The sequence below is a fragment of the Protopterus annectens genome, chromosome 6.part0 (assembly GCF_019279795.1).
Source record: "Protopterus annectens isolate FY-2018-M chromosome 6.part0, PAN1.0, whole genome shotgun sequence".
Lineage (NCBI taxonomy): Eukaryota > Metazoa > Chordata > Ceratodontiformes > Protopteridae > Protopterus > Protopterus annectens.
The window spans coordinates 37,510,988-37,537,982 of NC_056737.1; the positions used below are offsets into that span (position 1 = coordinate 37,510,988).

At 40.4% G+C, this 26,995-nt stretch overlaps 1 protein-coding gene across 3 annotated transcripts in view; it reads left to right on the plus strand.

The window, feature by feature from the left end:
* The first annotated feature begins 6,800 nt into the window (after window positions 1–6,800).
* Window positions 6,801–26,995, plus strand: part of EIF2AK4 (eukaryotic translation initiation factor 2 alpha kinase 4) — a 3,701,979-nt gene continuing 3,681,784 nt past the window's right edge. For 2 of the 3 annotated variants that reach the window (XM_044073831.1, XM_044073833.1), the window contains exon 1: window positions 7,100–7,569. In XM_044073831.1, coding sequence (XP_043929766.1) covers window positions 7,435–7,569 — 135 coding nt within the window. In that variant the 5' untranslated portion in view covers window positions 7,100–7,434. The other variant, XM_044073832.1, reaches the window with a different exon arrangement.

Sequence of the window (26,995 nt, forward strand, 5' to 3'; positions counted from 1 at the left end):
TGGCCTGCACCTGTCACCCCTGGGATTCCGGATACTGGCTAAGGTTCTTGCTGCCCCTATAGTGCCTTTTTTAGGCAAGGTTCAAATGACAAATTCACCACCGTAACAGGAACAGGCAAGCAAAAAGTGAGGGTTATGCTACTCAATGCTAGAAGTCTAAATCTCAAAATGCACTCACTCGAGGCACTCCTTAAAATGGAGAATATCGATATCTGTGCAGTGACTGAGACCTGGTTCAAGGGTCCAGAGAGCACCCCTGCACTACCAGGCTATAACTCATACCACACTTTTCGGCCATGTAACCTGGACTGGGACACCAAAGGTGGAGGTGTGTCCATATTCATTAAGGATATCCACACCTCCAGGCTAGTTGCTCAGCATAATGCAGCCGAGGTTATCCAAGTGCAACTAACTCTGGGCAAAACTGCAATCCAAATTGTAGCTTGCTACAGATCACCCACCATGCCCCAGGATTCCCACTCCTCTTTTCTTGATGTACTGGAAAATATTAGGGTTCAACCAAACACCCTAATAATGGGTGATTTCAACTACCCCACCATTAACTGGGAAAACTACTCATGTACCAACTCCTTCGCTCAACGCTTTCTGGAATTCATAAACTCCAATGCCCTGGATCAACTTATCCACACCCCCACCAGGGGCAACAATATCCTAGATCTAGTCATTACCAACATGAGTGACCGGTGTTCCACACCTGATGTCAATGGCTCATTGGTCTGATCCGACTATAAGCTAATAACCCTTGATATCCACATCCCGCCCCCACCCCCCATTAAGGAAACCAAGGTAAAAAATGTTCTCCAAAGCCAACTTCATGCTTCTTAACTCAGAAGTGGTGAACTTCATGACACCCATGCAGATGGACAATACAATTATGACTACTGAATCCTACACAGTTGCACTTAGCACTTACATGAGTGCATGGATCATGCTATTCTAAATAGAACCAAGACTCTATCCTCCAAAAAAAGAAGCCAATCTGGTGGTCCCCTGCCATAAACAAACTGTATAACAGAAGGAAGAAACTGTTGCAAAAGAGAGAGAAATCCCATGTGTGGAGGAGCTCCCTGGTCAGCCTCAGTAAGAAGCTGCTTTCCCTTATAAAATCCTCCAAAGCTAGTTACGAAAACAAAATCGCCACTAATGTTAAAGACAGCCACAAAGCATTCTATAACTATGTCAAGAATCTCAATGGCAACACTCAGATCTGCTCTGAGTTACAGCACAATGGCACTAAATATACAGACCCAACTGATATTGCCAACATCCTGGCAGATAGGTTCAGTGCTAACTTTACCCCCCTCTCACCCCCTAAAGAGCCCATCTCTATACCGGAAGAATGCAAAGTTCCTGTAATCACCACTGCACAGGTAAAAACCACACTCTCCAAAGCCAAGAACACAGCATCTATGGGACCAGACAACATCCCAGACTGCATTCTACATGAACTACAGAATGAACTGGCACCCCACCTAAGTACCATGTTCAATCATAGCCTCACCTCAGGCTTTATGCCTGCTGAATGGCGCACAGCAACGGTTATCCCACTCCACAAGGGGGGAGCCACCACGGACCCCAGGAACTACCGCCCCATTAGCTTAACGAGCCTGGTCTGCAAGGCCATGGAACGTATCATCATGGAACTTATAAACAAAGACATTGGTAATCTCCAAACTCTGGACCCCACCCAGTTTAGATTTGTAAAAGGCAGATCATGTCTCCTAAACCTGATTCACTTCTTTGAAGCAGTCACCAAAGCCGTAGACAAGGGTAAGGTGGTTCATACAGCCTCTCTAGATCTTGCCAAGGCTTTCGACACCATCCTCCACTCTGGAATTATAGATAAGCTCATTAAACTAGGTATAAATCCCTATGTCACAAGATGGGTTGCCAACTGTCTCACTGACAGAACCCACACTGTGAAAGTAGTAGACTCCAAATCCGATTTCAGACCAGTGACAAGTGGAGTACCACAGGGTTCAGTCCTGGGTCCTCTCCTGTTTGGTATCTACTTCTCTGAAGTACAGGCTAACACAGAAGGTCTTTGGCTAATGAAGTTTACAGATGACTGCAGACTAGGAGCCATAATCGAAACTCCTAACGATGTGGACATCCTACAAAAGGGCCTCACTGAGACAGATGCCTGGTGTCAAAGCCATGGCCTCAAGCTCAATGCCAAAAAGTGCATTGTCATCCCCTTTGGTAAAAACTCTGTACCCATGAACTACAACATAGGCAGTAGTATACTTAACACTGAAAGTGTGATGAGACCTTGGGACACAGGTGGACAGTAGTCTCTCCTTTGATAATCACATTGCCACAGTAGTCAGGCAATCCTTCTACGTGGCACACCACATCACAAAAGGTTTCTCATCCAGAAAAAAGGAGGTCATTGTTCCCCTCTGCTCATCACTTATTAGACCCATTATAGAGAACAGCACCCCTTTTGGTATGTACCTCACAAGACATCTACAACAACTGGAAAGGCCGCAGAAATACCTCACAAAGAGGATTAACAGCCTCAAACAGATGCCCTATGCAGACCGTCTCAAAAAACTCCATCTTTACTCCATTGCATATCGTGTACTCAGAGGTGATCTCTGCCTAACATACAAAGCTATGTCAAACCCAGAGCTGTTGGACATGCTCCACTTAAAGAAATCCCAATCCCTCCGAGCTACACGGTCTAGGGACCTAAACCTTGTCACCACAATAAACACAACATGCTGGAGGGATAGATTCCTGTCCCAGAGACTTCCCATACCCCGGAATAGACTACCTATCTATATCAAACAAAGCTCCTCATTAGCACTCTTCAAGAAAAATCCTGGTGATTGGATGGGAAATAGGAAATTCACCCCGGGGATCACTTCTGTGGCTCTGCTCAACAGTGGCACAGGAAAATAATTTTCTTGGGTGGCAAAAGCCAGGGTACCTTTTTGTCTGGGCTTGTATAGGCCCCAGGGCCGATAGCCTAGTACCTACCTATGAACCTCAGTTCCCTGTCCCAAAGCACCAGAAAAGAAAACCTAGTCATGCTGCAAGCCCTTTTTCCCCTTCAGCTCCCTGTTTCAATCTTCCCTCTTTCAACTAGTATCTCAGCCTCCTCTTTCACTTTCAAAATTGACTTTTATATTCCTGAAACAGCTCCACCTTGTGGTGGAATGAAAAACTACATACAATGAAATACAGTGGGAGCTACACACTGATTCCTGGAAGCCTTATTCAAGCCATTATTTTGGCGTGAAAAGGCTTCCCGGAACATGATTGGACTGTATTGGGGAGCTCTCATAGGCTCCAGTCCTTCTGAAACGTGTTACTTTATTGGCTCGTGTACCGCGTTTGCGATTGGCTGTAAATGCAGTGTATGAACCAATCAAAAACTGTAGAGCACAGCCAACGCTGTGTAAAGTGAAAGGGCAGTAGAGCTATGCATAGGTTTGTAAACCACAAAGTCGATTGGCAGTAATTGCATTACACAAACCAATCAGAATGCGTTTAGCGGAGCCACAGCTATTCAATGTGGAACAGTGACTTCACTCATCATTAAATGCGGAGTGTTCCGCATAATCCGGAGCACTTGGGTGCTCAGTTAGAACAGTACCCCATTGGCATTTGTGTTGAAATAGGCATGCCCAAATTGATTGAATGGGCAAGCCCATGTGCCGTGGAATGGTAATCATGGCTGAATGACAAGCCATGCAGATTTGCAAGTGACATTGTGAATTTTCATGTTCCAGTAGAAATGCAAGATGTTACATGACAAAAATAAACTGAATTGTGTTTGTATTTCTCCCATGCAGACATAATAATGCAACTGTTGAATACCTATAAATACAAGTAAAGCGACAGTTATTTTACAAAAAAAAAGCCTCTTTGCTGTAGTGTTGTATAGTAATCGATTTTGCACCCCCCATGTTTCTTTACTATAAGTTTGTACAGTAATTGCTTTTGCCTGCACCCTCCCATTTTTTTGGTATATTTTCATACAGCAATTCCTTTTGCAAGGGGCAGGCCCCCCTTGCAACCCCGTGTGTCTTTACTACACCTGCTGTGCAGTAATTGTGTGTGGAAATTAATAATTCATTTTCTGTATATTACTAGTAACACTGTTTCCATGAACTACCATAGGGCAAGTTTTGAACTGCATTTTATACTCGTGCTTTCTACTATATATGCATTTACATACTCTCTCTAATGTGAAGCCTGGCACATTCCAGGAAAAGGATCAAAAAGTGCGGTTTTCCACCAACACTTAGGGTTGCTTATATTCACGGCAAATGTGTTACATTTAAGTCCTAGTGAGAAGCTTATTGAGGTGTTGCACGGTTATGGTCCTACAGCGGTTGCATTGTTTGCTCACAGCAAGAGGTTCTCCCGTTCAATTCTCAGCTAGTGTGCGGGGAGTGCCCTCTGTGTGGAGTCGGCATGTCCTTCCCACGGTCGACTGGCCTCCAAAAGACATGCATGAATGGGCATGCCTTCGCTGAAGGTTGGGTGTCGGGCTGGCAACTCGGCACCATAAAAATCTACTGCCAATCATTAACGGACAGGAGTTCCGCTGTGGCAAACCCCTTACCGGAAAAGACAAACAAACGGCTATGGTCCTACAAATACATACGATTGAATGTTTAACTGCACTATTTCCAGTGTAGTGCATTCACTATTTTACGCAGTACAGACACCTTGTTGGAGTGACAAAACATTCTGTATGTGACTATATTTATTGATATATTATAGTATACAATACTTTCCGTTAAGGCAGGTTAAGTGGCAGTTTCCATTATTCAGAAAGAACTACACAGTTTTGAATATTCATTTTGGTGAATAAGGTCTTATGTTTATTCAGACGTACATAGGTTGCCACCTTTTCAAATTCCCAAAGTGGGACATTTTTGGTACAAAGGTCAGATTTTGCAGGTCGAAACATACCCACGGCCAGTACAAAGGACAGAACTTCACATTTTTGTCTAAATAAAAGCTTATTCTTGTAACATTTTAGTTGCTTATTCTTTTTTTTTTATATAACCTTTAGGTGTTTTGGATACAAAATAACTGTTTTATACAACTATTACATTAACTGTAGGAAATAATGTTGTCCTAAAATCTCAGGACATTTGCAATTTTTACAATTTTTTGCAGGACACAACTGCTCAAAGAGAGACTGTCCGTCGCAAAGTAGGACAGGTGGTAACCCTCGACGTACAATAACAATAGATGTCATGCTCAGGGTGTTGGGCGGTCCTTACTATTGTGCATCTGTATCACTAATATAAAACAGTCATTTATACATGCAGTAAGTTAAAAAATCATTTCATGACTTGCTGCATTTCTAAAGGATAGTTTATGGGGCGAAATTGAAGTGTATTAACCCACCACCGAGTTCGCGCAGGAATGGGTGTGCCCACAGTGATTGACATGCCGGAGGGCCGGGATTAACAACAGCAACGTGCCGTGATTGACACACAATGCAAATGTAACGGTAAATCCATGTCAAAAACAGAGCATTTAGTAAGCTCAATAATGACACGAATGGCCTTTCCATTCAAATGTTCCACAAGCATCTTGACAACAGAACACATTTAAGTGGATTAATACACTTTTTAAACAAAATACAAGCATTAAATCATAATAATTCATCAAAACATCTTACTAGCAATGAATTAGCTATGCCGTGAGCCGCCTGGTTGAAGTTATTATTAAAGGCTCCATATTCTCCCTCCTGCGCGATCACTTGTGTAGTGTTATTGGAGATATTGAAGTGTATTAACCCACCACCGAGTTCACGCATTTAATAATAACTTAAATCAGGCAGCCCAGGGCACAGGTACACGAGTGGTATGCATATCTGTCAACTCTTCCTATTTAAAGGACGTCTTGATTTTTGACTTACTCTTAATAAATAATGACAATAATTAGAGTTATTTACTTCTTTCACTTCAGAAAATGTACATTTCACATTAATTGTGTCAATGTCTTGCGGCTGTTACCAAAATAAGCGGGTTTCTTACACTGGCTTCACAATGTATGCACTTCCATACCTACCCTGTGTCTCACTACGTACCTCTCAACTCTCAAAAAGGTGGCTACTTATTAGAATTACAGACTTTTTACTTTACAAAATGTATTAAACAAGCATAGGACGTTCTCGTTCTTAGTGCGGTAGTTGTCTTACAATTAAGAGCTTAGATAAACTACAGAACACATTCTGACAAGTGTCAATGTCTTGCGTTAATAGCACTAATATTTTAAAATGTGTGTAAAATAAAGTAGTAGTGATATAGCACGAAAAATATTTAAAAACCGCTTTAATAATGGCGAAATATAGGTCTAAATTACCTTGTGTTTTAGTGGCATCTTTCAATCAAACGGTCATAGGCGGGGTTTGGGCGGGGCTTGCTATTGCGCATCTGTTTGGTTAATACACTTCAATTTCGCCGTTTATGGAAACAATTGTGTAGGTAGCTGCTTGAAATTTTGATTCACGAGACAGGATCGTTAGAAGCAAAACAGCTCGAGGAACAAAATAAATGTATGTTTCCCTGCGGAAGTTAAACATAAATAGAATGGCATATTTTTAGTAAGCTGATTGGGGAAGGAGGGGCTCCATGATGACACAAGACAGTGGGAGTCGCTGATAAGGACATTGTTCCTCCCTCATCATAAACATTTTGGACCCAAATTTTAAATAGTGGGATTGACCCTTCAAAGTAGGTGTGTAAAGTCTATTAGGTTAGCGGCGGGCGGGGTATGTAGATTAGTGGGCGGGGTTTGTTTACATTATTCCAGTGATTCAATCGGTTACACACTCAGTTAAATTATTTATGTTGCTGCATGGTTTTATATAAATCAGTAAACTAAATTAATATACACTGGGCAGTAATCACACTACTTGCATAAAGTTTCTTATTTTACGATGAAGTCTTAAATCGATGTGACGCAAACAGAAAACAATCATTTGGTAGATTTTCTCGCCTGGAAACGTGGACTGAGGAGTGTGTCACTGATCCGTTTCATGGTACTGTAACACGCCGTTTTATTACGCCATCGTTAAGCGACGGGAAACAAGTATGCAGTAGTTTGTCATAAGTTTTAACATTTGGAAACATAATGTAGTGCTTGTTGGAATAATTAATTCTTATTCCCGTATGTTGTCTTTTTAATTCTTGCAAATAACGGGATGACTTCGATAGTCTAGAAAGGGTCCCATGACCCTTATTCTAGCCTTTTCCCGTTTCCCACAACAGGAGGTGTAGTGGGTATATGGAACGCATAGTTGTTATAAGAAAGTGCGTGGTCTTACCTTATCAATTGATTTAGGCAAACATTTCATAAAATACACTTCTTACGATTTTTAGTGTTACGGAAGCGAGTGGTTTCTGAATTGTAAAGGTGCCTACGGAAATAGTGACGATGAATGGATATGGGTGCAGTCCGCGAGATGAATTTGAGGAGTCTTACACTGAGAGGCAGGAAAACGAGCTGCAAGTGCTGGAATCAATCTTTGCTGGTGATTTTCAGGATCTACGCCAAACTGACTCTTGGAAGGTGGGTACAGAAGGTAGCCCAATGCACTAAGGCGTCAGTGTAACTTTGTTTAAATTATTTAGTGTTTTGAATGTTCAGGCAGTTAACTTTGGCGAGAAGGTGTTTTTCAGAGCAAGTTCTTCATTATTAAAGATTGCATATTATAATAATCTCGACGCTTTGCTGTCTTGTGGCTGGTGGAAGGAGACCTTCTGAATAGGCTTTGCATGTATTTCTTCAGTCCATCTGGATTTTTTCAGGTTCCCCTTCCTGGACATATCGTTGTGGTTGAATTGGTAATCTCTTTTGGCCCCTTTATGTACCTGTGTCATTCTGTCTGTCATTTTGTACAGATTTTTTTTTCTTCAGTATGTTCATTGCCTCCTAAGGCAGTTTTCAGTTTTGGGGCACACTTCATTGGTAGTTAATAGGCTTGAGTTCACTGGACCATTGAGGACCCAAGCCCAAATTCTCACTTACCCCTAAGTACGGTGTGATTAATTGACTTGCTCAGGGTCTGTACAGTAGGCAAATAAGGGCTGATGGTGTCAAACCCTGTACCACATGAACTGTAAATGAATAAACTTCTGAAGTTATGTCAGGGTCCTCACCATTTGCTGCTTCTGTGCATCCAGAAGTTGCTGAGTTATGGAGTTGTGCATTTGTTATTGCTACTATTGTTGTGGAATTTGGATTACTTTAAGCTTTTGAGTGTCTTAAAATGCTGGAATTTATTTTAATATACTGACAAATTACTTCAACTGTGTAATATTTATTTCATTGTATAATCTAAATCTTTGAGGTTGTGCTTTCCATATTATTAACCTTTTAAAGTAAAATTTGTAATAGATTACATAGCTTTAAGAAACTAGTCTACTGATTCATGGCCTCTGATTGTTATACAATTGCATACATGATCTTATCCTTCACTACTTTTTCTCTATTTTTCTCTTACCTTCACACACATCTTTTGTTTCTGTTAAGTAGTCTTCCTTTTCTACATCTGTTTCACTGTTTTCACCACCTCTCCTTCTGTTTTCCCCTTTTCTTCTCTCTCCTCCCAAGTTACACTGTTGTGTAAATTGTAAGTGGCAATAGCACACTTAATGCTGTGTATTACGTTCGTAAGGTATTGCTATAATTACATGGATTTTAATAATATTTTACCTTTGTAACCGTGGCCTTAATCTGAAAATGGATCACAGGGATAAGTGTTTTTACCCTGACCAATAAATAACATAAATGCAACAGTAAAGTATTTTATTGTATCAGCTTGCAGTATTACAGCCCCAGTGGTTTAATTTACTTTGGCTAAAGAAGGATGCATTATGCACTCTAAACAGAGATTACCCTTGCCGTTCTTCATTTATTACAGCTTCCTTGAAGTCTTCATTACCTTTATGATGGACATCTGTTTCACTGGTCCTGTTGAAACCGCCTAGATATCTGTTTTTATTTTATTTATTTATCTGCATCATTACTTTGTCAGTAGCATGACAAGTTCCATGCTCACCTGTATGATTCAGGGAAAATGTGGAGGCTACTGGTACTGTTCCCATATCAGCTGCTTGCCTTGGAAGCCCTAGAGGATAGAAATGCAAGACCTTACTTGTAAACAGTAAGAAGTGGTATTGTAAAACTGTAGTGAAACATGGAAAATCCAAACTCACTGTAAGACTTTCAGTTATTTTTCAGAGGTCTTTCTTTCTGTGACATATCCAGTTGTCCCCATACCTCTGATGGTTATGTATATTAACTCTGATATTGCTTTACCTAGGGAAATTTCCAAGATACTGTTTTATAGGTAATGACTAGGCTAGTTGCTCCTGTGGATCATTTTAAACCTAGCCAGTTTCCGTTTTGGTGCCTGAATTAATCTATCCTGTTTGTTGTTACACATGGTTGATAATTATATTGCCCCTAGTGAGAATAACTACAATCATACCATGGATAATTTGAGGAGACCCATGTATGGGTTTTAGGAGCTACCTCTGTACATAAGTTGTACAGGGAGCAGTTCTGGGGTAAACTGTCTGTTACCCAGCCATAGATCCAACTTGCAGTTGAATATGGACAAGGATGAGCTTTATTTTACATGTATGGGGAGTCTGTTCCAGTGCAATGGTATCCTCTGTGAGGTGTACTTGCCCTCCAAACCTTTCTGTTGTTGTTGCAGAAGAGGTTTGGATTCCTACCAGAGTATTTCTGATGGCATTTGACTTGCCGGTGTGAGTAGGTCAGTCCATTTAGGCTGTATCCTTGCATGTCCAACACAGGTTACCTCTTTAACAGTCTATAGGCCTTGTATTCTTTTGGTAAGGTATCTGTAGGCATTCCAGCTGTGTCTGGACACATACATGCCAAAGGGAAGTTATTTTCAATGACTGGCCTAAATGCTATGCCTAGATCTAAACACAATCCCATTGTTTATAAGCTGAACAGTGCAGAAGGATATTCTTATAATAGTGATCAAACAATGGTCAAAAGTTAGGTCAATGTCCACATAAGTTCCCAGTCTTGAGTAAGAGATATTTTGTTGATGTGATAGTTTCCTGGGGTAGATGACTTCCCAAAGTTTATAATAATGCATTTTTGGCATTTAGTTTCAGGCCATGATTTTGGCACCAGTTATATACTTGAAGCAGACGTGTGCTGGATGGCTAAGTCATTTGGGGATTCGGTGACTGCCCCTAGCATGAAATCATCTGCAGGCATAATCAGCCAGAGCCCTGTGATATTAGCTTTTACTTTAGAGAAGTAGATGCCAAACAGGAGACATCTCAGCACCAAACCATGGGCATTTCACTTTTGACTGGTCTCTGTTCGGAGGTAACTTTTTCCTATTTTGATCTCCTGCTTCCTGTCTGTAAGGTAGTTGGCAACTCAGTGGGTGACATAGGGATTTATTCCCAGTTTAATTAGCTTTTCTGCTATGCCTGACCGAGGGATAACTACTAACTATTGCCATGTGACTTTAGTTGTTATTTAAACCCAATGAACTTTTTAAGATTAGTTCTGAAGAAGTCCCGAGTTACAGGGATGAAAGCGCTTAACTAATCTTTTAGTTTCATGTTACTGTCCTTGGAATAAGCTACTTTTTTTATTTACATACGTGGTGGAGTTCTATTTTTATGCTTGAGAAGATGGCTCTTATTGGTTAACATTTTTTCCCTGGCTGTATGAACCCTTTGCTTTGATATGAGTTTTGTTTTTTGGGTTGCACGATATACACACCTATTAGTGTTTCCAGGTGTATTTTTTAGTGTTTTTGGCCCAAGGGGTCATGCTACCATTCTTCCTTCCTGTTTTTGACAGTGGTAGAAATGTTTTTTACTAAACACTACAGAAGGTGAAAGGCACAATACTTCAGCGAGTGATTTCAGCAGTCATCAAGGTGAACTGACTCAGTTGCTAGATATTTTGACTTAACGCACTTTTACACCGGTACCTCTACCATCATTTATACTTTTATACCGGTACCTCCACCATCAATGGTTGGGGCTGACATTAGTAATTATGTAACGTCACAGTGAGAGGATAAACAGGACTCCTGTTAGGAATATGCTGATGGGATGGCTATAATGTACACTAATGTCTACACCCACAGTGATGCCACCAGAAATGCAACAGCACAATGTGCAGATGCACGGGATCCTTCCTTGAGACATGTTTATGTGATGAACAGAATCCATACTACTGATCCTCCACTCCACCAGTTTACACTTTGTCTACAAACTATAACTGATGTAAATTCATGGTTGCACAAGAACCAGTGGGATTAGGACCACACACCCAGCCCAAAACGTAAGAAATCGCTGAAGGTGCATACTCTACAATTGGATAAGAACTATCTGAATGTTTCAGGTGCAAACAAGTTGAGACTGTTCAGAGTCCCTTTTGGTATGGTTAAGGGTTCTTATGACTATATTAAGCTTGCAGCTATGTTCGGTAGGCATGGTATGGAGCTATTGTATTATACTTCATTGTCAAATACAGTTTATCTCATTTTAATGTTTTATTTAATGAAGCATGTTTGTTAAATGACAGTATTTTGAATGATTTACTGTTTGATTATAACAAACATTTATATGGCAACATATTCAAACAATAGATAAACAAGTAAGAATGAAAGAACTGAAAGCAGAAGAAATTGGAGATGAAGGGGAATATGCACAGGGTGCTGCTTACCCCCTTAAGGAGACAGGAGGTAATGTGAAAGGTCCCTCAAAAGATTATGAAAGAACCAATATACCCCATGCTATGGGATGAGATTGTTTGACCATTGACGGGTTCAGAAAGGATTACCACACCATATTATTATTTGAGAATTCAAGGAGAAAGCAAACAAATTCTGGAACACCAAAGGTCCAAAATGACGAGTCAGTAGGCAATAAAAAGTGTAAAATAAAAACCTCCTTGGACCACCATGAAAAGCAGCATTTAACTTTATCTAAACACTAGTAAAAAGACTAGAATAAAAGCTTTCAGGCTTTCGCCCTTCCCCAGATTCTACTCGTGTATTTTAAAAAACACATTATATACTCATAATAACCAATGGAATTCCTTAACTCATTCCCTCCAGTACAGCTCTTTTGATTGTGTACCTTTTAACTCCTAGTGGGCATGGCTTGAGTCTTTAAAAAATAAAGTTATCACCTTACAATTCTAACAAATACTCATTGACGTAGGTCAAATATCAATACAATTGTGTTTTCCATCATGTATGCTTAAGGTTTTGGAATTATTAATGCAAAATGAACAGGCAATATTTGACGCCTAGAGGAGCAGTAGGAGGTAACTGCAGATGCACCTGGAGGCGTCACTCGGACATTCCACTCCTCCTTAAAATATCAGGTTCACATTCATTAAAGCTGCTTTAGCACAAATGGCCGATCAGGTCTGAGTTTTTAGTTTACACCTCCTGAGGATCGGTTTCATAGGTAGAACTCCATTCAGTCCAGGAAAATGATCAGCACTTAAGTCGGCAATCCACTTTCTTTCCTTATGTTCAGTATAATGAATAATATTACCACCTCTACGATCTTCTTTTATCAATTGTAGTACCATAAAATTGAAGCTATGCCCCGGATTACACATAACATGTTGTGCAGTAGCACTCCGTTTCACCCCATGGTTAATATCATTAACATGTTGCAGGATTTATTCTTTTAGCATCCTGTTAATTTTGCCGACATATTTATAGGTTCATAGGTTCATAGGTTCATACTAGGCTATCTGCCCAAGGGCATTTATAAGCCTAGCCCATAGTTATGTGGCTTTCGCCACCCCTTTAGTTTGAATAAAAACTATGCCTATCATTTTGCTGTGCCTCTGTCAAGCAGTGACGCTGAAGTAATCCCTGGGGTATATCTGCAATCTCCCATCCATTGGTCAAGATTCCTCTTGAACAAGACCAGAGAGGTGCTCTGCCTCACATGTACCGGGATTTTGTTCCACAGCATAGGGAGTCTCTGGGTGATGAATCTGTCCCTCCAGCACGTTCTATTTATAACTGTGTCAAGGTTTAAGTCTCCGCCCTTGTGGTTCTGAGGGATCTAGATTTTTGAGGTGAAGCATATTCATCAAATCTGGGTTTGACATGGCCTTATATGTCAGGCACAGGTCACCTCTGAGCAAGCGGTATGAGACTGAATAGAGCTGGAGTTCTTTCAGTCGGGCAGCATAAGACATATTTTTGAGACCCTTTATCCTTTTGGTGTGGGACTTTTGGGGCCTTTCAAGCTGCAGCAGGTGTCTGGTCAGATACATTCCGAACGGGGCATTGTACTCAATCATAGGTCTAATAAGTGATGAGTACAGGGCGACGATGACCTCCCTTGATCTAGATGTGAATCCCTTCATGATCAGGTGGGTGATATAGAAGGTTTTCCTAACTACTTTAGCAACATGAGTGTCAAACGAAAGGCTACTGTCAACCTGGGTCCCCAGACCTCTGATGACTTTTTCTGTGCTCAGTGGATTGCCACCTATATGGTAGCTAGGGGTAGCCTTGTTTTTCCCAAAGGGTATGACTATGCATTCTTTGGCGTTTAACTTCAGGCCATGGCTCTGGCACCAGTTATCCATTTCTGTGAGGCCCTTCTGGAGGATATCTGTGTCAGATGTGTTTTCGACTATGGCCCAGTTTGCAGTCATCTGCAAACTTTGTCAGCCATAACCCTCCTGTGTTTGCTTGTACTTCAGAAAAGTAGATGCCGAACAAGAGTGGACCCAGGACTGAGCCCTGTGGGACACCACTTGTGACCGGCTTTGAGTCTGACATGGCTCCAGCAACTCTGACCCTGTGGGTTCTGTCACTTAGCCAGTTTGCAACCCATCTTGTGATGTATGGGTTTACATTCAAGCTGATGAGTTTTCGATGATACCTGAGTGGGGTATTGTGTCGAAGGCCTTTGCCAGGTCGAGGTAGGCTGTATGGACTGCCTTTCCTCATCAATGGCCTTGGTGACTGTCTCAAAAAGTCAACCAAGTTTAAGAGGCAGGATCTGCCTTTGACAAAGCCAAACTGAGTTGGATCCAAAGTCTGCAGGTTCCTATGTCTTTATTTATGAGCTCCATTATGATCCTCTCCATGGCTTTGCAGATAAGGCTTGTCAAGCTAATGGGGCGGTAATTTCGAGGGTCTGTGGAGGCACCGCCCTTATGAAGTGGGACCACAGTCGCCAGGCGCCACTCCTTGGGTAATGATCCTGAGGTGAGGCTAAGATTAAACAGCTGTCCTAACTGTGGGTTTAATTCCTCATTGAGTTCATGAAGCACACAGCCGGGACACCATCCGGTCCCATGGATGCTGTGTTTTTGCCTTAGTGAGGGCAGTTCTCACCTGCGCGTTGGAGATGTTTGGGGGCTACAATCCTCTGGAATAGATATCTCTCCTTCTGGGGGGGGGAGAAGTTTGCACTGAACCTGTCAGCCAGTATGTTGGCAATGTGTGTAGGTTCAGTAATTTTCACATCATTTTGAACTAATTCTGAGCATATCTGGGAGTTTCCTCCTAGGTTTCTAACATAGCTAAAGAAGGCCTTATGATTCTCTTTAGAGTCCTTGGCGATTTTTCTCTCAAAATTTGCCTTGGATGATTTTATGAGAGCTCTTAGTTTTTACTTATAATGATCAAAGGTGTCTTACCTTTCAAGGATTTTGCTCTATCTTGTAGTAGCTTCCTCCTTTGTTGTAGAGCTTGTTTATGGCTGGGGTCCACCAGACTGGACGCTTGCCTTTGGTACAGAGAGTCTTAGTTTTGTTTGGGATTGCCTGATCCATGCAGTCCTGTAGGTGCTGGTAGAAGGCATTTGTAAGTGATTCAGCGGTTTGAGTAATGTTTACCACTGGCTCAGGGGCCTTAAAGGAGACCACACTAGTTTTAGAAGTGTGAAATCGGCTTTTGAGAAGTTTTTCACTGTGGTCTTTTTGTTTCAGGTGGGGCGGGATGAGGACCTCCAGCGAGATTAGTTTATGATCTGATCTCACCAGTGAGGGGTATACTTCCGGTGTTGAACATTTTGATCCCATGTTCGTGATGATGAGATCAAGTATGTTTTCTCCTCTTGTGGGGATGGTGACTAGTTGTTCCATGGCATTTGAGTTTATGAACTCCAGGAATCTTTGGGTTAGAGTGTTCGGGCTTGAGTAGTGTTCCCAGTCTATATTAGGGTAGTTAAAGTCACCTAGTATGATGGTGTTTGGAGATACATTTATCCCTCCAATGTTTTCAGGAAGGCCATGTGAGGTTCCTGAGTTTGAGAGGGTGGCCTGTAACATGCTACAAATTGCAGAGCAGTCTTGCCTATGGTTAATTGCACCTGGATGGTCTCCGATGCATCATGCGTTGCCACCAACCTTGAGGTGTGGGTGTCCTTTATGAATATGGACACCCCCCCTCCTTTCTTGGTGTTGTCCGGATTTTGGGGCCGGAACGCATGATATGAGGTGAAACCTGTTAGTGCTGGGGTGCTCTCAGGAGCTTTGAACCAGGTTTCTGTCACAGCACAGACATCGATGTTCTCCATATTGAGAAGGGCCTCGAGTGCGTGCATCTTGAGATTGAGACTTCTGGCATTGAGCAGCATTACCCTTAGTTTTTTCCTTTTGGTGTTCTAGGGTGGTAGGTTTAGAATTTGAGCCTTGCCTAAAAAGGCACTATGGGGTGGCAAGAGCCTTTGCCAATATCCGGAAGCCCAGGGTGACAGGTGCAAGCCGCCCTTGAAGCAGCGTGGCTTGTCCAGCATGTCATCCCAGGCGGACAGACATTGGATCCCCTTTGAATGACACCAGAATTTAAGCCAATTATTAAAGCTGATCATCTTATCACTGTATTGTGGCATCATTCTAGGTGAAGGTAGGATACTGCTCAAGGTCAGGGTCATACCTGCCTGGGCTACATAATCAGAGAGCTCCTCGATGTCCCCCGGATAAATTACCTGTGTGGTATGACAGTCAGCAAATGGGGCTGGTTTATATACTCTGGTAGTGGTGATGTGTACAAAAATGTTGTCCTGTTTAATATATTGACAAGCTTTACAGATCTTGCAGCGAAAAGTGCCTTGTGTGTTAGTTATCAAGTTCAATACAGATGGTGGTCATACTTCCTTACATAATAACCTCTTTAAATTGATTGTTCTTGAAACTAAACAAGGGTCTTTCTGTAATTAATGTCCTGTGCTTGTCATCAGTCGGAATATTCCAGTTTTAATGATGTTGCATATTTTACTATTATCACTATTGTATTGTAAAGGTACTGTAATATTAGAATCTCTGGTTGAGTCAGCATTCCGTTTATATATTCCAGTATGTGGACCATACCAAGGTTTTCCTCTGGTGTCCCTCTGCTGTTTCATTTGTTCCGTCACCTGTAGATCTAACTCTTTATAACCCCGTGTTTTAAACCTATACATTAAGTTGTCTATTTCTTCTCAACATACTCAATCATCCATACTCAGTCTTAAGGTACATAGAGTTTGGCCCTTGACAGTATTAGTAAAGATATGCTTAGGATGCATACTGTCTCACACTAGTAAATTATTTCTCCAGTATGACATCTTTTTTAATCTAGTTCGTATTTGGTTCTTAACAAATTCTAGTCTGGCATCCAAAAAGTCTATAACACAGTTGGGCCAACTCATGGAAAATTTCAAAAAATCTGTACTATGTCTTAAGTACTCAATAAATGAATGTAACTGGGTCAGGGTTCCAGTCCATAAAAGAAAGACGTCATCGACACATTTTTTTAAAAAAACATAATTTATCTTTCCATGGATTATTGTCATTCAAAACTACTTGTGCTTCCCAGTGTGCCATTACTAAGTTTGCACATGTATTGGCACATGCTGTGCCCGTGGCAGCTCCCCAACACTGCCAATAGTATCTGTCGTGGAAAACAAATGCATTATTTTCAACTATTAACTGCAGAAATAAACTGATTTGCAGAATCACAGAATCACAGAAGAGTCCCGTCCACATTTATTAAGGAAACTCTTAATAGCATTAATACATACATATTGGGTATAACTGTGAATAAACTATTCACATTTAAAGTCACTGCTAACATACGCTGTTGTATACTGATATAGTTCTCCATAAATTTGTATAATGAATCTAAAAAGTGTGCTGCATCCATTAGTACTGCTGGTACTTACAGGTTCATAGGTTCATACTAGGCTATCTGCCCTAGGGCATTTATAAGCCTAGCCAGAGTGTGTTTGGCTTTCGCCACCCATTTTAAATTAATTTTGTTATGCCTTTTTCTGAGGTTAGTATATTGTGCCTCTGTCTAACAGTGACACAGAAGTGATAGCCAGGGTAAACCTACGATCTCCCATCCACTCATCAAGATTCCTCTTGAAGAGAGTCTATGTGGGACTCTGCCTAACCTGGACTGGGATTTTGTTCCAGAGTGAAGTGAGCCTCTGGGTTATGAATCTGTCCCTCCAGCATTTCCTATTTATTTCAGTGCTGAGGTTAAAGTCTCTCGAGCACGTAGCTCGATGGGATTTGGATTTTCTGAGGTGCAGCATGTCCATTAATTCCGGGTTGGACATGGCTTTATACGTCAGGCACAGATAGCCTCTGAGCAGAGCTGGAGTTTCTTTAACCGGGCAGCATATGGCATCTGTTTGAGCCCTTTGATCCTCTTGGTGAGGTACTTTTGGGGTCTTTCCAGTTGCTGCAGGTGTCTGGTAAGGTACATCCCAAAAGGGGCATTGTACTCAATTATGGGCCTGATGAGGGATGAGTAAAGAGGCACGATGACTTCCCCTGATCTAGATGTGAATCCCTTCATGATTAGGTGGCCTATATAAAATGTTTTTGTAACCACTTTGGCCACGTGGTTGTCAAATGAGAGATTGCTATCAACTTCGGTCCCCAGGTCCCTAATGACTTCTTCTGTACTTAATGGATTACCACCTATGTGGTAATTTGTGGGCACTTTGTTTTTGCCAAAGGGGATGACTATACACTTTTTGGCGTTTAGCTTGAGGCCATGGCTCTGGCACCAGTTGTCTGTTTCTATGAGGCCCTTTTGGAGGATGCTTGTGTCGGCTGGAGAGTTGATTATGGCGCCCAGTTTGCAGTCATCTGCGAACTTGGTCAGCCACAGTCCTTCCGTGTTGGCTTGTACCGCCGAGAAATATATACTGAACAAGAGAGGTCCCAGGACTGAGCCTTGTGGGACGCCACTTGTAACTGGTTTGGAGTCTGACATGGCTCCAGCAATTCTAACCATGTGGGTTCTGTCCTTGAGCCAGTTTGCAACCCATCTAGTGACATAGGGGTTTATATTTAAGCTGGTGAGCTATCTATAATGCCCGAGTGGGGTATTGTATCAAAGGCTTTTGCGAGGTCCAGGTAGGATGTGTGGACCACCTTCCCCTCGTCAATGACCTTGGTGACTGTTTCATAGAAATCGACCAGGTTTAAGAGGCAGGATCTGCCCTTAACAAAGCCAAACTGGGTAGGATCCAGTGTCTGTAGGTCCCCAATATCTTTATTTATGAGGTCCATGATGATCCTTTCCATAGCTTTGCAGAACAAGCTAGTCAGGCTTATGGGGTGATAGTTTCCAGGATCCGTTGAGGCACCACCTTTGTGGAGAGGGACCACTGTTGCTATATGCCACTCTTTGGGTACATATCCTGTAGTAAGGCTGAGATTGAACAGTAGTTTTATGTTTGGGTTTAGCTCTTCTTGGAGTTCATGTAGGACGCAGCCTGGGACACCATCTGGTCCCATTGATGCTGTGTTTTTTGCTTTGGAGAGGGCGGCTCTTACCTGAGCATCTGAGATGTCAGGGGGCAGCACTCTGTTGGGATAGATATTTGCCCTTTTCGTGGGGAGAAGTTTGCACTGAACCTGTCAGCTAGGATGTTGGCAATGTCTGTGGGCTCGGTGTATTTTTTTGTAATTTTGGACTAATTCTGAGCATATCTGGGAATTCCCACCCAGGTTCCTAACATAACTAAAGAAAGCCTTGTGATTATCCTTAGTGTCCTGTGCAATTTTTCTCTCGAAGCTGACCTTAGACGATTTTATGAGTGCCCATAGTTTTTTTGCTAATACTGATCAGAGATGCCTTCCCTTTTTGGGATTTTGCTCTATCATGTAGTAGCTTCCTCCTTCTATTGTATAGTTTGTTTATGGCTGTGGTCCACTAGACAGGACGTCTGCCTTTGGAGGATTGGGTCTTGGTTTTATTTGGGATTGCATGATCCATGCATTCCTGAAGGTGTTCATAGAATGCGTTTATAAAAGATTCTGCGGTCTGGGCCGTATTTTCCACAGGCCCAGGGGCTTTGAAGGATTTCGCCTCTGTTTTGAGGCATGTGAAATTTGCTTTAGAGAAGTTTTTCACTGTGGTTTTCTGGGCAGGGGGTGGGGTCGGGATGTGAATATCCAGTGAGATTAGTTTATGGTCTGATCTTACCAGTGAGGGATACACTTGTGGTCTGGAGCATAGTGTCCCCATGTTGGTGATGGTCAGGTCCAGTATGTTTTCCCCTCTTGTGGGAGTGGTAACAAGTTGTTCCATAGCATTTGAGTTTATAAATTCTAGGAGCCTTTGGGCTAGGGTGTTGGAGCTAGAGTAATGCTCCCAGTCTATGTTTGGGTAGTTGAAGTCGCCCAATATAATGGTGTTTGGAGAGATCTTCATATTTTCCAGTATTCTCAGGAAGGCCGAGTGGGGTTCCTGTGTTTGGGAGGGTGGTCTGTAGCAGGCTATAAACTGGAAGGCAGTTTTACCCACAGTTAGTTGCACATGAATAGTCTCTGATGCTTCGTGCTGTGCCACCAACCTGGAGGTGTGGGTATCTTTGACGAATATTGATACTCCCCCTCCTTTTGTGGTTCGGTCCAAGTTTTGGGGCCGAAAAGCATGGTATGAGGTATAACCTGGTAGTGCTGAGGTGCTCTCGGGAGCCTTGAACCAGGTTTCTGTTACTGCACAGATATCGATGTTCTCCATGCTAAGGAGAGTTTCAAGTGCGTGCATCTTGAGGTTTAGACTTCTGGCGTTGAGTAGCATTACTCTTAGTTTCTTATCCCTTGTGATACCCATGGAGGTGGGTTTGTCTTTTGAGCCTTGCCTAAAAAAGGCACTATGGGGGTAGCAAGAGCCTTTGCCAATATCCGAAAGCCCAGGGGTGATAGGTGCAAGCCGTCCCTAACGAAGCATTGTGGCTTGTCGAGCATGTCATCCCAGGCTGACAGGCATTGGATCCCCTTTGAATGACACCAACACTTAAGCCAATTGTTGAAATTGATCAGCTTGTCTTCATATTGTGGCATCATTTCTTTTAAAACTGGTCTGAATTTATGTTCGACCCATATAGATATGTACTCAGTAGCCCAGCCTTGACCTGATACTGTTGGTCTGAATGGGGGGAGTGTCCGATGTTTATGTATTTTGGGTAGTCCTTTCAATATGGGCATCTTGGGTCTCTCAATCAATACAAAGTCAGAAATCTCTTTGCTAATAATCCGTGAAGACAGCAAATCATCCAAAGTTTGTTTGACCATATTTGCTGTATAAAGTACCTGTGTTTTATTAATGCATAAATACATTCGCTGCTCTTGTAACATTGTGTACAGGCTCTGCTGTTATAACAAGATCTTGATTTTTCATAAGCTCATTCAAGACAGTTCATTCATCTTTAGTTAAATTGTAAAAATCATAACATATGTTTGCAGATAGAAGCGCATTAATCTGATCTTCACATACTTTATAAAAAAAGTATCGATTATTGGATGAACAGGTGAGTTCTGAGCAAACCCTATCATCAGATGTAAACATGTTTTAAGTGTTAAATTGTGGCAAAACATTTTCAAATCGAACACAACTTCATGCAATTTGAGCTTTCTGGCTGGCAAAAAACTAAAGCCTTTATTTAACACTCTGTATTGAGCTTCACTCAGATTAATGCAGGATAAATTGTATATTAACTTTTTTTCTTCTCCACTAATAGTCATTTTGACATCTTTCTGTATTTTCTGTCCCTGCTGGAGGAAGGTTCCTGATAAACTGGTCTCATTGTCATGGGTGGGGGAGGGGGTAAGTGATGATAGTGGAAAACAGATAGGGATGGGTACAACAAAGATGAATACTGTCACTACCACCAATAGAGAATGATATAATTTGCACACACAAATGAAAAAATACTGAACCTGCAGGGGGTTTACTGTCTATAACTACAGTCACTATTTTGGTTTATTTGAAAAAGGGTTCAAGTTTGTTGTCACAAAGAAATGGATATTTTGCTAGGAAATTGATCTTGGCTATCGCAAATAAAAATATTGGAACACAACCAAATACCAACTCCATGAAGAAAAAAAGCCTTTACAACCCCCTTTGAATAAGATGGCAATAAATTTTGAGAAAGCTTGTGAAAAGGATAAATATTCAGCTTTGAAATATAGAGATAATAGACATTTTATTTTAACAAATGACCAGAAATTTTTAGAAACTTTAACAAGGAATAAAACTATAAGGATAATGAAACCAGATTGGAGGGGGTTGTAGCCAACAGTATTGATTATGTGAGTTCTATTTTTCATATGTTACAGGATGACAAGTAAGGTGTCACATCAAAAAATAAAATTAAAATAGCACACAGGAAAATTGATCTGTATTTGGTGGGTGCTTTAACACAAGGTTTTGTAACACCAGAAGTGTACAATTTTTTATCAAACAAGCAACCATTAATACCAGCTATGTTTGGGATATGCATAACTCGCAAAGATATTCTAACCCACCCCCCATAGACTAATATTTTTGCTGAGGTTTCTAAGATGTATCCCTTTGCCATATAAATTAATAGGAAAATGATTATTTTAATCAGATACCAACATGTACTCTGAGACTTGAGATTTTTAGAAGAAATGAACACCTGGACACTGTAAGAACATAAGTTTCATCACAGTCAATATAGTCAACGTATTTACGTGTATCCTATGTGAGATTGGAGTTTTTTCATGAAGCATTAGTGGTTTGAGATTTTGGACAGTAGGGGGATTAGATTTATCATGGATTTGATGGGATATTGCAATAGAACAATTTCCCTTATTTTTTGAGGGTGGATTTTGCAGATAGATTATGGGAGTGTCTGTGTGGCATATTGCCTCCCATTTATATAAATTTGGTTGTGCTCATTTGGGAAAGAAGGTATAGTATAAACTTCTCCTATAGTCCTAATTGGAATTTTTACTGTAGATTTTTGGATGACATTTTTGTTATTCAAGAAAGAGGCTGTGGAAAATAAACCTGACAGTTTCATCCAGTATATATTTGACACTATTACTTAAAGTTCACCTATGCAAATTACTCATTATTTGGATATTAGACTTGAGATTGAGAACAACAATTCCGTTTCCTTGATTTACAGAAGTACTTCTAATTCCTATCACTACTATTAAAGTTGCCACCCATGGCATTGTAAATGTAACCAGGTTAAGGGACAGTTTATATGCGTGGTAGTGTGATATTAAAAGATTGAACTATGGAGAATACATGCTATGCTTTTTGGAGAGGGGATATCACCAGGACTCGTTGGATAAGATCTACGATGAGATGTCTGTGGAACTGAGGCTTTAAAGTATATCCTCTTGTTAGGCAACAGTGAATATACAAGGGAACTCAAAGGCAGTGACACTGTCATGCCAAAGTATGAATATTCCATGCTAATAAAACACAGTAATAACACACTGATAACAGAAGAATTTGTTAGAACCAATTGGTCAGTTTTTAAAACAGATGAGAACATTTTTAGTATAGTGGGTTATTACCCACACTTTATTTCCAAAGTAGACAAGAATGTAAAGGCTGTTTTGGAAAAGAGTAAGAACAGGACTATGAACTACAATAACAGGGACTTGTACAAAGGAACAGCAAAATGTGGAAAGTGTAACCTATGTCCTTATATTGGTGATAAGATTCCGTACTACTAAACGACTGTTGCCAATCGAGAGTATCATTTATAAAAAGCAACTGTGGTACAAGGGATATAGTATATCTAGCCATCTGTAGTAAGTGCCAATCATTTTATATAGGAAAAACAGGAGTTTTGGAAGGAGAATGTATGAGCAATTGTATGTCATTAAGAAGGGAAACAAAAGTAATGTTGTTTGTAAACATTTTTTTGAATGTAATGGGTTTATGAATTTGGCATCTTAGAAAAAATTCACTTGGGTGCAAGGGGTGGTCAATGGGGAAAAGTAATAAAGTACAGAGTGTGTAGCAGCTAAGATTCAATGCTTCTACACCTCCTGGTCTCGATGACCAAGTGTCTGTTAATTCAGTTTTGAAGAATGAGAGCAGCAAAGCTATTGTAAAGTTTATATATTAACTTACATTATTGATTTTAGTAAGTGTTTTAACTGTGGAAAATGAAAGTATTTTATTCACAGTTTTTTTTTATTTAGAGCACACTATTTTACATTAACGGTTTGTTGGTACTTTTAAGTTTACATTGATTTTAACCAATTAACTATTGTCATGTGACTTCAGTTTAAACCTAATTAACTTTTTGGATTAGTTCTGAAAAAGTCCTGAGTTACAGGGGTGAAAGCACTTGACTATTGTTTTAGTTTCTTGTTACTGTCCTTGGAATAAATTATTTTTTATTTACATACTTGATGGAGTTCTATTTTTATGCCTGAAGAAATGCCTATGGTTAATGTTTTTCCCTTTATGGCTACATGAACCCTTTGGTTTTGATTCTGAGCTTTCGTACTGTGCCTGGTTGGGGGGATTGTGTCAAAGCTTTGGCTAGGTTACATTATGCTGTGTTTACCATTTTACCTTCATGCATTGCTTTGTTGACCTTTTCAAAAAAGACCACTAGGTTGAGTAAAAGTGACCCGCCCTTGATGAATCCAAAACAAGATGGGTCTAGTGTTTGGAGCTTCCCTATTTCCTTATTGATTAGTTCTATGATAAGTCTTTCGGTGGCTTTGCATATGATGGTGGTCAGATTTATGGGTGTGTAATTGCCTGCGTCTATGTAAGATCCTCCCTTAAGTGGGTGAAAGATAGTTACTGTTCTCCATTCACTTGTCACAAAATCTCTATGGTGGTTGAGATTGAGCAGTGTTAGGGGGTGGTTAAGTTGTGCTTCGTGGTATTTGTTTGTTTGCTTATTTATTTGTTTTGTTGGTTAACCGGGAAAGTCCACTGGGGCTGAAAGAGCCCATTTTCAGTGGAAGCCCAGGGAGAAAAACCCACAGTTACATACAAAGAAAAATATTATTACAGATGACAAAAAATAGAGCAGTACTATTACATTGAATGAAAGTGATAAAACAACAGTGAAAAGGTTACAGTTCTGTACATATAGAAAAAATAAATGTCTTGTATTCAGATGACATGAGTGAAACATACCCACAAAATACATAGTGTGTATTAAAATAACACATACATATGTTCTATCTGCAGGCTCATAGCTGTGAGGAGTTAAGTACAGTGTAAAAAAAATAATAAGAGGTAAAAGGAAGGTAAGGACAGGTAAGAGTGACAGGGAATCACTAGACAGATAATGTGAAAGGAAGAAAGTGATAAACACCAAGGAGGAAAAGTCAGGAGATGGGGTTGTTTGTTTGAGAGCAGGAGCGTAACCACTATGATGAGAGACATAATATTTAAGATACATCTAGTGATGTTGCCAGGACCCATTGATGTAGTATTTTTAACTTTTGGTACTGCTTTTAAGACTAGAGCTTTTGTATTGGCTGGAATTAAATTGGTATCCGGTATATCTTGTGGAGTAAATAGAGGGAAGAGAGAGGGGTTAAGTTGAGCTAAATTTATCAACCAGTGTCTTCAGCCTAAGTGCAGGTAAAAAAAAAAAGGCCTTGTGGTTGTCTTTGGCTCTTTGGCTTGAGTGGCTATTTTAGCCTCAGATTGGCATTTGGGGGATTATACTAAGCTCTTGACTTGTTTATTTTGATGACAAGGAGAACTACTCTTCTTACCTTTAGCCAAATTGTTTTTCCTTTTATTGGAAGGCTTATTATTATGGTTCCACCACAGGGGTTTGTTTATGGGGTTTGCCTGTACTTGTTACTACAGTTAGCAGTTGCATCCATGCTGCTGGTTACATACTGGTATAGTGTGGTGATTTATGTTTCCACATGTTCCAATGGAGTTAACTGGGTTTGTTGGTGATTTGAAGCTTGTCACTTTATCACTTAGGAATTGGTAGTTTGTACCTTGATGGGAAGGGGTTTCTGGCTTTGATTTTATTTTGAAGGAGACTGCTTTATGGTCAGACCTAACTAGTGAAGAAGATTTTATTTAATCTTTTTTGGGGAGTCGCAAATTATATGTATACTGCTAGGGGAAATTTGGCAAGGGCATCAGGGAACAACTCCTACTCGTGTGTTCATGAGCAGGAGCCTGCTTTAAACAACTTCCTGCTTCCGTTCCAGGTGCAGTGATGACCTTGAGAATCCGGGAATGTAATGCATTGTGAGCAAGGATTCACTGCCCTTGGAAGAACATGGTGTGCAGGAGTTTTGTGTGGTGGAAGTCAGAAAGTGAAGTTAGTCTGGAGGCAGTCAAGCCTTCGTTAGTATGTGGAGTTCAGGAAATGGAGGTGGTGAAGACGATCAAGCTTTGAGTTATCAGAAATGGATGGAGGAGATGGAAGGGGAAAAGTAAAGGTGTCCAAACCTTTACAGGATTCTGAAATTTTATTTCCTGAAAGAGAAGGTGTGTTGCAAAGTGTATGTATTATTACAACCCTCCAGCTGGGAAGGTTGTGGGATGTTATACTGCAGGACTTAATGGCAGTGAGTGAGCCGGAGAGAGGAGAAGCAACTTCATGGACTGATATTATGGAAAGACTGCAGAAAAAAAAGGAAGATATGATTAAAACGTCTTATGCATATAAAGTACGAAAAGGATGAAAAAAATAAAAAATTTAAACAAAAGAATAAGAAGTACTTTGTAAGAATTAGCAGTAAAGAAGAAAACAAAATGGACAGGTATGATATTTAGGACGATATAGTAGCTCCACTGGGTACTTCATAAGAGGCAAGAGCTTTTATGCATATTAGTAAATACTTACTGTGACATTATATTTGAATTTGAATCTAGTCAAGTTATGAAAACGTTTTTGGGACAATGCGAGTTGCAAAAGAATTGCAGAACGTGAAGTCTCTATGTCTTTGAAATATTTAATAGGTAAAAATAAAATATACAGTTTCATAATGAAATTGAAAAAAAGAGACACTTAAGAATAACTGTTGACTGTGTAAAGAAATGATAGATAAAGGTATTACAAAAAATATATGATAGAGGTTTATGGACGGGGGATGGGAATGTAATGTTATATTAAAAATGGAAAATGACATAATTTTGCATATTTCTAGCATAACTGTGGAGGAGAACAGATGTATTGTGAAATACTGGGGGCAACAAAAAACATGTTTTTTTCCCTGGGAAAATGTGATCACTTAATTAGCTACTGTAACAAAAGAAAATGCTGTGTGTGTGGCAAAGTGGGTCATGAGGATAAAAGATACAAGATTGAAATGTTTCAATTGTGAAAAAAAGGTCATTTAGGGATGAATTGTAAAGAAAAGATAGAGGAAATTGGGGAAGGGTGAAGATATAGAACAAGGAAAAGTGCAAGGTGAACAAATGATTGAAAATGAAGAGAGTATAGTAAAAGAATGCAAGAAAAAAGATGCAACAGGATGTCTGAAGTAAGTGAATTAGAGCTAAACTGGGGAGTAACGAAAGGAAGGAAATTCCATTGGAAAGACAGGAAAAGAAACTTTTTAGGTGTGAGAGAATAAAAGGGAAAGGATGGACTGTCATGTGAGAATAAAGGATATGAGGATGGAAGAAAAATAAAAATTGTAGCGAAAGAAGTGAGAGTTTTGGCAATAAATGATAAAAGTATAATGAAAACAGAAAATAGCTGTACTAGAA